This window comes from Pseudoliparis swirei, chromosome 8 (genome assembly GCF_029220125.1).
Source record: "Pseudoliparis swirei isolate HS2019 ecotype Mariana Trench chromosome 8, NWPU_hadal_v1, whole genome shotgun sequence".
NCBI lineage: Eukaryota > Metazoa > Chordata > Actinopteri > Perciformes > Liparidae > Pseudoliparis > Pseudoliparis swirei.
This window is the reverse complement of record NC_079395.1, coordinates 13,029,281-13,043,257: the sequence shown is the minus strand read 5'-3', so window position 1 is coordinate 13,043,257 and position 13,977 is coordinate 13,029,281. Positions and strand designations below refer to the sequence as shown.

Sequence of the window (13,977 nt, the reverse complement as noted above, 5' to 3'; positions counted from 1 at the left end):
TGGTTATCACCTCCTCAAGGTCCATTTCATCCGGGTTCTTGAGGTGTCTGATAACGCCGCGAGCTCTCCGCAACGGAACCACAACAACATACACATTCCTGTGGGAGCAGAGATGAACAACATAACACCGGTTGCTCTGATACAACAGCAAACATGGACGTGTTTTCACCTTTCATCGGCGACCTGTTGCACTAAAGACTAACATCTTGTCAGCAGGTCGTGTTCTCACCATGCCACACACCTTCAGAGAGCCGAGTTCAGCAAGTCTAAGAAAACCACGGCGAGGATTTCAGAAAAGGTAACAACCTGTAAAACTCCAGCTTACTTGACAGGAGAGCGAGACTCCAGCGACGGCAGGATGATGGTGACTGTGGTCTCAGTGTCACGGGTGTGGTCAATCTCGGCGCGGCGGATGACGATTGGCGGGGAGGTCTTTGCGGAGATGCGGTGGCGAAGGCCTCCCATGTTTCCCTCCGGAGCCGTGATCTTAAAGTCGTAGCTGGTGTCAGGCTGAAGGTTTGGGATGACTGCCTTTCTCAGACGAGCGTCCACCTCCATCTTCTGTCGGTTATACTCCACCTGCAGGACGGGAGAGGATGAGTGAAGTCAGTGAATAGGTCAAATGCAAATATGCCTATTTATATACTGCATGATGATGATATCATATTGTACGCGTTAACACCAGGCCCCCTTTTGATTGCAACTATGTTTTATCATCATTTGACCCTAAACATTAGTGTACTCTTTCTCTTTGAAGTTTTCCAGTGATAATTTTCCCACTGCCCCACTTTACACCAAATTGAAAGAAACAGTGGTACATATGAAGCTACTACCAGCAGCTGGCTAACTTAGCTTAGCATAAAGACTATAAGCAGGGGGAACAAAGGTAACTAGATCTGTCTACCAGCACCTCTAAAGCTCACTAATCAATAGGTTGCATTCAGTTTGTTTAATCCATCCTGTTGTTATCGTACATTGTTGTGTAACTTTCGATGACATTCTACATAAAACCCACATCCTACTTGGGAACAGTTGTCTTATAATTCAGGTTGGGGCCATGCATAATACAACACATATTGTGAGGTATTATGATAAAGCATACGACAAACACTAATGACAGTCGAGGCGTTCATCACGCCACATGCACCAGCCAGGGAACATACAGTAAAGCGATAGGGGTTGGCGCTCTCTGGAAACTCCCAGGTCAGAAGAACACTGGTCTTAGTGGCCAGATTGACTGAAAAATTCCTCGGCACATCTGGGAAACAAACAAACAGAAAAACAGAGTCACATGCAGCGACTCTCTTTCTTGAAATCGGCAGCTCCTCTGCTGTCCTTCTGCAAACCAGTAAAAAATATCAGTCAGATGTGTTCCTGGGGGAAGACTACATGATGGCTAGGAGGATGGGCAGATGATGAGGAGAGTGGATGTCAAGAGGAATAAATACAGATAACAGACAGAGCGGCTGCAGGAATATGACATGCCACATTCTCAGCGTGGTGGTTAGACATCAGCATGTCAGCAAAGGCTTTGGAGAAGGGGAAAGTGGAGGACCATCAGATATAAAAAGCTTACCTGCAGTTACAGCCCCAGACGCTGGTTTCCCCTTGAATTCAGACTGAACGCTTACCTGCCATATTAGATATTGTATATCCGAGCCCTGTATCGACTTTTACCTGGAGGGTTGTGATAAGCAGTGCTCTTGAAGCAAACATCCATAAACATTCAGCCTGCTTCCACTGGTGGTGAAGGGTAGGTGGTGAAGGTATAAGTGAAAGAGTGGAGGAGATTTGGGGGAGTAGCTGTGGAGTAGTTGTGTTCCACTAGACGTTGCTGTTGGCCCAAGCTTCATTTAGTTTAGTGGTTGAGAGTGACATCCACAGCAAAGGGAGCGGAGATGTGAAGCTGAACCAGTGCTTACAAGGTGCTGAGGCCAGCCCTACCTGTTTCAAAGGCCAGGGTTCGGCCCTTCAAAGGTGGGCTGTAGGGGCCTGGCCCTGCTTTGTTGTGGGCTCTTAGTTGCACCTCGTAGGCCGTGCTGGGATTGAGGCCCAGGATGGTGTAGCTGGACTCACTCGCTGGTGACATGATCAGCCAAGGGGGAGCAGTGGGGGCTGGTATGGCTGAGGGGCCAGGGTCAGCGGAGGGTTTGGGGCCTGCAGCCTCTTTGTAAGATATGGTGAACTCTGTGATGACACCGTTGCTCTCCTCTGAGGCAGGGGGCAGCCAGGAGAACTGGAGGGAGCAGCAGGTGGCATTAATAAAGTCAATAATTATGGGGTATCCCGAGGGTGGGAAGATGGGAACTGTTATCTCATGTTGCACCACGTCTCCGAAGCCCGCTCGGCTCTTCGCGGAGAGAGCAAAGACGTAAGAGGAACCAGGGGAAAGGTTTCCGACAGTGAAGTTTTTTTCTTTATTTGTGAAATCCACTGTGGTGTCTAATGAGGTATTCTTCAGGCCAAACTGTAGGCGGTAGCCCTGGATTTCCACAGGGGCCCCTCGGCTTTCAGAGCCTGACTCAGAGCACTCCACCGGAGGAGCCCACCGAACCACCGCTGATGGACCGGGTCCTGGACGCACCCAAAGAGAGGGGGGGCCGGGCACTGCAAACAATAGTGTAAGCAGTAAAAAATCAAATCGTAATATATATATAAAAATTAGGGCTGTGAAACGATTAACATTTTTAATCTGATTAATCACAGGTTTTTGTGGATTAATCATGATTAATCACATATTACCGATATTCTCGGTATATTTTGTGAGAACATAGAGATTTATGACAAAAGACGGATATATACATTTATACATTCTTCTATACAATGGTGCTGCAACTCAGCAGTTATTTAGCAGTTTTCTTCCATATGGAACATTAATACATCTTCATCCTAAACAGAATGTTTAACCCTCCTGTTACCTTTCGGGTCAATTTGACCACATTCAATGTTTAATGTCGGTGTTCTTTGGGGTCAATTTGACCCCAGGCTGTTTTTCACAGTGTCAAACATATCAGAAATATCAACTTTTTTATTTATTTAAAGGGCTATTTAGGTAGTCAACAAACAAACATAAAGTACCTCACACTTAAACTTGGGAAGCAATATTAATTCTAATAATTTTCTGGAGGTTTTAATTGCTGGGGTCAAATTGACCCCGAGGGTAAAATATGTTCGTAAATGTAAAGGTAACAGGAGGGTTAAACAGAAAATTTTTCTCTTGTTTGTCAACCATTAACTCCACCATGATACAATCTAAAGGTGGACAGATTGACAAGTGACTTTTTTTTTGCTCGGTCCCGATGCGCACGCACGGAGCTCTGTGGCGCTCGAGACGGAGATCGATAAGTGTTAACGCAACGCGAAGAGACAGAAATGACATGCTGCTGTGGAGATACGATCAACAACAGACGTTTAGTTTAATAAAATAACAAAGACGTGCTCTAGAGAACATGTCAGGGGCGGGCCAATCTTTTAATGTCATGCGATCTACCGACACTACGCCGCGATCGACTGGCAGGTCGCGATCGACGTGTTGAGACCCTGATCTACAGGAAGTAAAAGTCGTAACAAGGTTTCCGGAGGTGAACCTGCGGAAGGATCATTACCGATGAACAGACCGTCTGCATGAGAGCGGACAGAGTTCAGATTGAAGTGGTGTATTGGAAGCTCATTTTGCAAGTGACTTTTTTTTCGTCCCGACGACCAACAACAGACAGATTGGAAGCTCATTCTGCGCATGCGTTAAATGCGTAAAAAATAAAAAAACTAGTTAAACCTGTAATTGAATTAACTGAGTTAACGCGTTATTTTTCACAGCACTAATAAAAATATATCGTCGAAATCTTGCGGAAGAATTATAATTGATTTGGCTGTTTATTTACTGCTGGCTGGTGCAGCTTACTGTACGATCAATTCTTGAGTAAGTTACTAAATCCAGCGAACTATATACTTAGTGTATGCTTACCAATCCCCAGGGTCTGCACCAGTTTGGCTTTGCTGTGCGCTCCATCCCCTTTGGTGGTGTACGCTGCCACTGAGATGGAGTACACAGTCTCTGCTTTCAGATCCCCTAAAATCAGCTCCTGTGGGGGAAAACACAGAACAGCATGATCAAATACTGCCAACTCGTTCCTTTAAATGGGAGACATTACACAGGGCTGTCGCTTTCCTTTCTTTACAGTTATGCATCAGTGATAAATAAAATAAAAAAGTGACATATCAGAGTGGTCAAACTCGATGAGGACTTCGTGGCTGTCTCTGTGCAATGTAACGGATGCATTGTGCACTCACATATTGAGTTGAGTCAGCCTCCTCCATCTTATCCCACAGATGAGACACCCCCCGAAGGCAGCCGAGACAGATGAGACAAGGATTGAGTCAAAGGACGAAAAGGAGAGAGGGAGGATATTTCATGATAAAATAAATGAACATCTTTTCATCAAATATTTGGTTATGATGTCACCTGGGACTCATCCAATAAGAGGTCTTTGATCCGGGGAAGGTTTCGTGAGTCACTGCGCTTTGCACGGCTGAAATGCACTTGGTAGCCACGGACCTGGCCTTGCCGTAACCGTGGCAACACTGACCGCCAAGTGACCCGAAGTGCTGAGGAGTTGAGCGGCTTGACATCCACCTCACGAGGGGCTGCACCGGGAACTAATTGCACACACAAATTCAAAGTTAACTAAGTGATCAACAGTCCAGCCAGTAAATAAATAATCAACAAACAATCAATAAAGTTTAAGTCTGATCTATGGCTCTCATTCTTACCGTCCTCATTAGTTCTGCAGGTCACCACAGGGCTGTTGGGTCCGGCCCCCTCTGCATTGAAGGCTGCCACGCTGATGTTGTACCAGCTCCATTTCTCCAGCCCCCCTAACAATGTCTGCCCCTCCTGGGCCGGGATAGGAGGCCCATTCACATCCTGGCCCTGCCCTCCACCTTCAGCCCCAGAAACTCTCAGGTATCTCAGCTCATAACCTGCCAATTCACCATTCTGACCCTCGATTCGAGGCGGCTTCCAATTTACTCTCAGCGAAGTGGAGCTGGCACTCTCGCACGACACACCCTCGGGGGCAGCTGAGGGCTCTGATTGGACAAGGGGCGAGGAGGAGGAGGAGGGGGGGCAATTGGCAAAAGGTTTAGGAGAGACCCAAGATGTTTGGGTTGAGAAAGGGGGGGAAATATATGCAAAAGGAAAATAAGGATAAAAAAGGAAACAATAAGAAACTGAGATAAACTGAAGCGAAAGAGATATCGACAGGACAAACATGAGTAAGACACAGAAGGAGAGCAACCACATCTTTGAGAAGCACAAGGTTAGCCTCATGAAATAAACCAGAGACAAGAGTATTGACCCCAAGTGGACTTAATTACACCCAAGGAGAAAGTGTATCCGATAACCAATGATTATACCATATCCTCTAGCCGTATACTAATGGCATTAAATGATTCAGATTTATGAATGAAAAAAAAAAAAAAAGTCGTTCTTTCTAAAGCAGGGGTGCACACCTCAGTACACAGGAGCACAGACAAATATACCCGTTTCACAACACCAGACCCCATGGTGGCATCATCCTCGAGCTTCACAAAGGGAGGAAAAAAACAAACTATTACAGATCTCACATCGTGCTGGAAGGATTTAGGAGTAGAGTTCAAATTAAATCAGGATCCCGGGAGAGAAAGGCACTCAGATGTTGAAAGTCAGGCTAGAATGAAGAATGGCAGACAAGAAATTAATCCGAAGACGGCTTGCATATGTACTGTAACAGACAAGCCAATAATCACAGCCGCCATAGATCCCTGAGCTGCAGGTATCCCCCACCCTAAAAGATGTTTGTGAAAGAGCGCGAGCGCCACCACACACACCTGCGTACGCGCCGTCTGAGGGTGTGTGTGAGCTCTGGAGTGAATAGCGTGTGTGTATGTGTGGGAGTGTAATAGTCACAGCTGACAGGTTCAAGCATCGCTCCACTCAGCCGTACAGCCACTGTTCTGTTGGCCTCGGGGGACAATCTAGATGTGCACCAAAGCTTGGCGATAACAAAGCGCACATAACCTCCCAGGGAAATGAATTCTGCTGCATGAAATAGTTTGCTTATCTGGCACCTTCTCCTTCCTGGACCCCCCACCACCCTCTTTCTTTTTGGAGGTAAAGAGTGAAAGGAGACCATCTAAAAGTGTTTAGCACATTTTGTACTCGATTCTATAAATGATCTGATTGTGAATACACAGTGTGTGAGTCTGTCGAGAGATAAATACTGGACAAAAACTTACCGTTGAAGTGTTAGAGCGCCACGGACTTGCTTTTCTCTCGACCCTGACTACTTAATCGTTTCTTTTCCTTGTAACATTTTCTCCATTATACCTGTATTTTCCTCTTCGTGCAGATATAAGTTAACTCAATATGTCAGAGCAAAATAGATCTTACATAATTGACTGCCGTTAGCTGTGCAGAAGAAGAAAAACAGCGAGAAGGAGACAAGGAAAAGAATCAAAGTACAAAATACAGACGGGCACGTACCTGTCCACACAGCAGGCCAACCACCATCCTTTAATGCTCCTCACCACTGGCTGCTAGCCAATAAGTGGCGGGCATTTTCAACTTTCAAAGACATTAGACACTGATAGAGTGGAAAAAAGTGAAAGGAGAGTGAAGAAAAGGAAGAGTGAAACATTAATCGCTGCTCCATCTCCATCTGTCATGATGTTGTGGTTGTGTAAGAAAGCGAGAGGCTGACGCGCAGGAAGAGAGGCACAGTCAAACGTAGATAGATGGAGGTTGTGTTGGACAGATGGGCTGATAAATGAGATAGATGGAGAGAGGGGAAAACGGTTCCCAGGTTTCACCGGTTCAGGAGCTGATGCACTTTGACCAGTGTGTGTGTGTGTGTGTGTGTTTAGAGAACACGTTTTTGCATGAGATTTGTGAAAGACTGAAATACAATACAATTCACAGAGGCTTCTAGTGAGTGGCTGCAGGTCCAGCATGTGAACCGGGTCGAACGGAGACGTACTGGCTTGTGACGTCCTCTGCACCAGCTCGTTGGTGAAAGCGCCGATGCCTTTGTTTGAGATGGCGGCCAGGGAGAAGGAGTACTCGGTGTTCGCTTTGAGACCTTCCACTGTGTAAGAAATCCTCGGCCCGAATGTCAGCTTCTCCTGTGAGAGAGGAGAAAGAAGAGCAGACGGCAGGACCAGAGGTGAAATGATGGCAGTGAGGAATAAATCATTAAAGAGATGAGACTGTCACGAGCAGACACAGCGGCAATGGACACTGGGGTTAATCTTTTAAACGTCCTCCTTTTATCTGTCCTCTCATCCCTCTGTCTTGTTAAAAAAATCCAGCCAGCAGACAGGTTCATAAAAAGAGAGCAAGAGATGAGAGAGAGAGGTCTTACCAAGCTGCCAAACTTGACAGGTTTGTAGAGCAGCTCATAGTTGACAATGCCCTCCTTTGTGTAGGCGGGTTCCCAGGTCAGCTCAATGCTGGTGTCGGTCACCTTACCGACTTTAAACTTTCCCGGCTGGCCCGGGACTAAAGGGGAGAGGAGCAAAAGGTCAGTCAGTCTTTATCTTAATTAATTTAGCTTTCTACTACAATCTTTTGATTTTTAGACCTATGTTATACCCTGTGTTTTTGTCCTTTGAAATAATTATGTTTATTTTTTTTAACTTTCCTTTTTAGTTTGTTTTTGTCTTGTTTAAAAAAAAAATGTATTACTGCAAATCACTTTATTACTGTGTGTTTTGTCAATACTCTATATATAAGAATGGAAATAATCTTGCCACGAAAATGCCATTGTCAATCAAATCTAATGACTGTTTGGAGCGTTTATTTTTGAGTGTTGAATTATAATTACTTTATTACCAAGTATGTATTTTTGTTTCCAAACAAGCTGTAATTACTGCTTATTACATCAGGTATTTCCAAATGTTACAGAGAAATCTATCCATTTTAACCTGACTTAATTTTTTAAGTGATAAGAAGTTATAGTGGTATTAAAAAAATGTACCGGTACTCCCATAAATCTCCAAAATACAAGTATTTCTGTGCAGTTTTTATAGTATGTGCTGGCAAACGGTAGGCTTTCATGAGACATCTGATGCAGTAGCATGAGCTCAGGCGCTGCAGACATTTTAACCAGTAAGACCATCAGAGTAATCATCTCTTTGTCCCTCCCATCACACACAGAAGCTGTCACCGGGCTTTGTTAGATGTGCACGTCTAACAAACAACCATTACTCATGAAGAGCTCCACTTACCTGTTATCTATACACCAGCATGCCCACACATCCCCCCCCCCCACACACACACAAAAACACAGACACACACACACACGTATACACACACACTGACCTCCAGGCATGACTTTAACATGGACGGGGTCTGAGAAGGGTCCGTCCCCTACAGAGGTGAAGGCTAGGACCTGGATGGTGTAGGTCTTGGAGGTCACCAGGCTCTGAATGGTGGTGATCACGCTGTCCTGGACGTTATGGATCTGCCACTCGTTCATGGACCGGGACGGGTCCATGGTGTAGTACACACGGTAGCCTTTCACCTACGACAGAGGAGCGGAGAGAAAGGAAGTCCGCGAGATGAAGAGCAGGGTTTCTGGATTGGGACTGGATTTTAAGGTCACCAGGGACACGGCTATATTAAGGGATCCCCCCCACCCCCATGGTAATCCATAATACCACAATGTATCACAGTTAAGGTGAACACTTGTGAATTATTTTCTATTTTAGTCCAGATGGTCCTGTGGATTTGTTGGTCCAGGGTTTATCGGAGGTCACTTTCACAAGGTGATGTCCTCACATCTGCAGCTGTTGTGCAGTTGACCCTGACCAACAAATCTCACTCCAACACCAGTTTTTAGACCAGTGCTCATATGGTAGTGTGTAAAATTTAATCACATCCCCTAGCCCTCCACAGGGATTTGTTTATGGGCAGTTCAGAGTATGTGTAATCCTTCTGCTGTGCCATCACCTCTACCACCTCTCCTGTTTTTACTCTTTAATATCCATAATCCCCATAATCTATTCTGTCTTGCATTTTTATGAACCTACTTCACAGTTAGGTACGCTGGAAACGGAAATAAGCCTCAAGAGGGACTGCTCCTAACTTAGAGCGGACAGTCCAATTACATTTTCTTTCTTGAGAGCATGGGGAAAGTAGTGAGGGAGTTACAGGAGGGAAATCTCTGGCAAGACACAATCCCTGCAAAGGACATGAACCAGCACACTCGAATAGCTCCCAACGGGGGCTTTTATTGAGGCCTTATCGGTTTAACCTTGTGTGGACATGTGTGTCATTTTGAAATGTTGTCAGTGATTCAGTCTTAAATTACTATTATTGTGATCAATCATACTTTATTCGTCCCCCAACACCAACGGATGGCATTACACAGAAAGCAGTTAAGTTAAATTCTGAGGAAAATGTAGAGAAATGGGTTAATGGTTTCTGTATATACACTGAATATTACATGTTCCCAAACAGACTTAAAGTGAAACACCACCCAAATGAAGAATTCCAACATGTTATTTTCATGGCCTGAAAAGGTTCAATCAATATTTGGAAACATGAGCTACTCTCTCACTCAAAGCCAGAAACAAGAGAATTAGTGGAGCTGTCCATTGAACCCTCCAACAGGGAAAAGTGCAACGGACACTCATTCAAGTTGATATATTCTGAGTCGGAAGCTCAGGCAGGATCCATCTGGTCCAAGTTTGTCGACGTAAACAAACCTGACATCCCAGCATGGAGTCACACCCAGTGAGCCAGGAGCAGAATTACTTCATCAATTTCTACTTTATGCAATGTTTGCGGTTACAACGTTGTAATTGAATTTTCTTTTCCCCTCCATTTGATTTGTGCTTGACAGAAGCTGTTGCGAACATGCAGGAAGTTACTAGACTAATCCGGTCTCTTTCAACAAGGTCGCTGCGGGACTTTAAAAGGTCTTAAATTAGATCGTCGGAATTTAAGGTCATCACATTTCTGAAAAAGTTTGTATTTTTAATTCTCTTAGATAATGGCGCTGTGGTAATTGATGTAGCTTCTTTATAGATGCTGGTGAAACATTAGTTAGCTGTGGGCGTCCTTGTTTTCCAAAGCAGATGCAGTGGGACGATTGGAAGTTGGGAATACAGACTAAGAATTTAACAGCTTGAATTGAGGCAAGTCATCAAAAATAAAGTATGGAGCTGCTCCACAGGCAATAAAGTGGAGAGTGACTTTGAATTGTTTTGATCTTTTTATAACCAAATGAGCTTTATTCTATTGTCAGAGCTCTGTGTCATCTATAACATCTTCACCAAGTCAATTCAATTCAATTATTTATAAGTTGATAACACATTTGAGTTTTAGCCCTTTGGGAGAGAGTTGTTTACGTTTACTAATATGTTTGGATTGTCTTAGAGCTTAATACATAATAATATAATAATAAGTGTGATTTTTTTGAACGGGCGTTTGTCCCCTTTAGTTGGAATAGCAGAGGCTATGACGGAGTGAATATCTGTTTAAATTATACTAAATAAGACTTGAAGTCGTCACATCAAATCAACTCTGGTTTTGTTTTACAGAACTTGGGCAGCAGCCATCTCCCAATATATTTACACCACGTTGCTGTTTGATAGAAAAATAATCAAAGTAAATGTAAAATGTATGTTTTCTTCTAGTTTCTCTAAAGTTTGTGTCCTCATCCCACCTGTCCATTGGGTTCCTCCGGCTCCTCCCAGCGGACCATCACTGTGTTCTGGGATATAATGTGGGCCCTGACGTTTCGGGGCGGGCTGGCCGGGGCCTGCTCGCCTGTGCGGGCCTCCACGCGTGTAGAGGGGGGGCCCTGGCCGATGCTATTGAAGGCTGACACTCTGATTTCGTACTCGGTGTTGGGGTACAGTCCCCCGATGCTGTAGCGGGTGGTGGTGATGCTGTCCACCATCTCGTACTTGCTGTCCGGCCCTTTGGCTCTGTACTGGATGATGTAGTAGGAGACCGGGTCTGGGTTACCGGAGTCCCAGGTGATGGTCACACTGGTAGCGGTGGTCTCTGTGACAATGGGTGTGCCGGGAGGCTTCGGCAAAGCTGGGGATTAGAGAGAGGGGAGAGGAAGAGATTTATATGACTTCATTTATTGTTTTTGATCTGTACTTGTGTTACAAGTAGATTAATAGTGTACCTGTTGTACATTGTTGTATCTATTTGTAGATATCACTATCACAGTAACTTCTCTTCTGTTCTTTGTATACATCTCAATACGTTTTGCTCTGTAATGTTTACACTATTAAGACTCTAGACTGCATGTTGTTGTACTCACTGTGGATTGAGGATTGAGGATACACTATTTACATGACGGTACACTCATTTAGTAGCTGTTTCTGTTCAAGGATTGGATAACAAATGGCATAATGATGAACGCCTGACAAACAATTTCATAATAATAATAATAATAATAATACATTAATTTTATAAGGCGCCTTTCAAGGCACTCAAGGTCGCCGTACAACATATTTAAAAATGGACACAATTAAAAAGCAGAACAGTTAAAAAGCAAAATTCTTTGTTAACGTATGGTACCAATGAGCTTGACAGGTGTCGACCGTAACGTTATGCTCTTATAAATATATCCAAGTATCCTGTTCTCCTGACATATTAGTATTTAATGACGAGGAAACCCAGTCAAACTGGATTCATCCTCCCATAGAGCAACAACGGAGGCCCTCTTCCACACCGCTTTCTCTATCTGGGAGCCAAAATGGTTAATCATTCAACTTGAGCGTCTCTTACTCTTTACTAAGACCTGAGCGGTGGCCTCAATGATGCCCAGGCTGCTCATGGCCACACAGGTGTAATTTGCGGACTCCCGGACGCCGTTGAGCTCCAGCACGTTCCGTCCAATCGGCATTTCATCCTCTGGGGTCAGGTCCTCACTTCCCAGCATCCACTTGACGTAGGGCATGGGCGAACCCACGGCCACGCAGGTGATGTTGACGCTCCCTCCTGGCATGATCTCATGGTTGGAAGGGAGGATGGAGAAACGGGGGGGCACACGGCGCACTGGGAAAAGAGGAGAGTCGGGGGTAGAGAGCAAGGGGGATGGGGGTTTAGGAGTAAGGAGAGGGACGAGAAAAGTCGGGAAGGGATTGAGGAGGATAAAGGTGGAGAAAAAGAAGGGGGCAGGAGGAGTGAGGGAGAGAGAATCAGAGAGAAAGAGATAGAGGAAGAGAGAGGGAGAGAGCAAGATTGAGATGGAGAAAGAAAGTGAGGGCGAGAGAGATAAAAAGAAAGAGAGAGAGAGGAAAGAGAGGAGAGGTAACAGGAAGGGGGAGAATGAACTTTAGGGTTTTTACAGAAAATTACAAAGGGATATTTCAAGTTTAGTCCCAATTACTTTATGGTACTGATGATTCCAACAGAAAGACACAAATCTTGTGTTGAGCTAAACCATTCAGTGAGCTGCCTACTCAAAATGATATAGTGACAAACTCTTGAGTATCATTTCAACCAGGACATGACACCTATAGTCAGTTTCTCTTCTTAAAAAACTAATGTTTTTTCTTCTTATTGGTTATCATTCATTTTCAAGCCGATAAATACAATTTTCTGATTTAGATTTTTGACTAGAGTTTAATTTAGTATCACATGTCCCCCTCCAAGCAATGACTAATCATGTTAAACTTTACCAGAAACGTCAGTGAGAAACTTGACTTCATTGGGTTTTCCGTGCCTTGAGGAGCTTCTACTGCATTCACTGAGCTCTTCTAGAGCCAGCATGCATCACGGGGGCCGATCAATAGGCCCCTCCAGCTATTTGTGTCCCCATAAGAAGTACAAGTAAAGTAGCAAGTTATATCCAAAACTGGATCTGTAGGAGCTTGGTTGACTGTATATTAGGGAGAGATGCATCGAGAGACTGAACTCATAGGTCACTTGCATGCCTGGGCGACTCAAGAGGGATAAAATGGTGGAGAAACACAAAGAAGAGAGCGAAGAACTGAAGAGAGGGAGACAGAGAGAAGCGAGACGAGAGCAGAGACTCCGAAGAGATAGACAGAGAGAGAGAGAGACAGAAAGAAAGAAAGAGGCAGCTCTGCTTCTCTTCCAGACAATGACAGGCAATGTAGCAAAGGACAGCCACATTGTACAACAAGATACTGTACAATACATAGGATTCATAACTGATACAGTGTGTAGTCAAATGAATTGAGATGCTGACAGGAGTGGATCGAGGGTTCTAAGAGGGTGTTGTGGCAATTACAGAGTGATCATAGGACACATTAATTAAAGAACATCAAGACAGCATGAAGGAGGCAGAACGGGAGAGAACGAGTGCGAGCAAAAAGAGAGATATGTGAGGTAGTATGTGCATGTTTATAAGTTAATAAACTTATGTACATGTGTCTGTCGCTCCTACACATCGGGGTGCAGACAGAATGCAGAAGAAGAAGAGAAAAAAAGGGGAAGGGAGAGGAAGGGGAACAGACAGGGAAGTGGGGATAAAGAGAGAATTAGAAGAGGGTTTCAGGGGAAGGAGGGAAAAGGGGGGAAGAAGAGAGGAGCGAGGAAGAAGAAACACATGGATCTATTTAAAAACACGGCTATATACCAGAGTCAGGCCCATTCAGAAAGTAGGAGCTTCCAAAGTAAGAGAAAAGACTAGTAGAGATCAGATGTTGAAGGAAGAGAGGAGGAAGATACCCCAGGTCACGACTAGGGTTGGGTACCGAAACCCGGTGCCAATATGGTACCGGTTCCAATACAACCGGTATTACCCGGACCGAAACGCAACGCACATTTCGGTGCTTCTTTCCGGTGCCTGAGCCGATTGAAATTGAAAAAAACTATTGTTGTGAACTTCTCTGGTGACTCCGCCCTGTCAGCAGGTTACGATAGCCGATCATATAACTTTGACAGCGGAGGCTGCTCCGTGACCGTGTGTGACTACGTAAACCGTGTGGAGCACACCAGTGTTG

The 13,977-nt window shown here is 44.7% G+C and overlaps 1 protein-coding gene across 1 annotated transcript in view; it reads right to left on the bottom strand.

The window, feature by feature from the left end:
* LOC130197719 (receptor-type tyrosine-protein phosphatase S-like) overlaps nucleotides 1-13,977 on the bottom strand; it is a 73,364-nt gene that overhangs the window by 13,233 nt on the left and 46,154 nt on the right. Inside the window, exons 7-19 of the mRNA XM_056420556.1 lie at nucleotides 11,792-12,061; nucleotides 10,710-11,089; nucleotides 8,360-8,561; nucleotides 7,401-7,537; nucleotides 7,017-7,161; nucleotides 4,771-5,088; nucleotides 4,463-4,656; nucleotides 4,291-4,317; nucleotides 3,965-4,082; nucleotides 1,945-2,607; nucleotides 1,164-1,258; nucleotides 326-579; nucleotides 11-98 (exon numbers count right to left, since the gene is read on the bottom strand). Coding sequence (XP_056276531.1) covers nucleotides 11-98; nucleotides 326-579; nucleotides 1,164-1,258; nucleotides 1,945-2,607; nucleotides 3,965-4,082; nucleotides 4,291-4,317; nucleotides 4,463-4,656; nucleotides 4,771-5,088; nucleotides 7,017-7,161; nucleotides 7,401-7,537; nucleotides 8,360-8,561; nucleotides 10,710-11,089; nucleotides 11,792-12,061 — 2,891 coding nt within the window. The remainder of the gene's footprint in view (nucleotides 1-10; nucleotides 99-325; nucleotides 580-1,163; nucleotides 1,259-1,944; nucleotides 2,608-3,964; nucleotides 4,083-4,290; nucleotides 4,318-4,462; nucleotides 4,657-4,770; nucleotides 5,089-7,016; nucleotides 7,162-7,400; nucleotides 7,538-8,359; nucleotides 8,562-10,709; nucleotides 11,090-11,791; nucleotides 12,062-13,977) is intronic.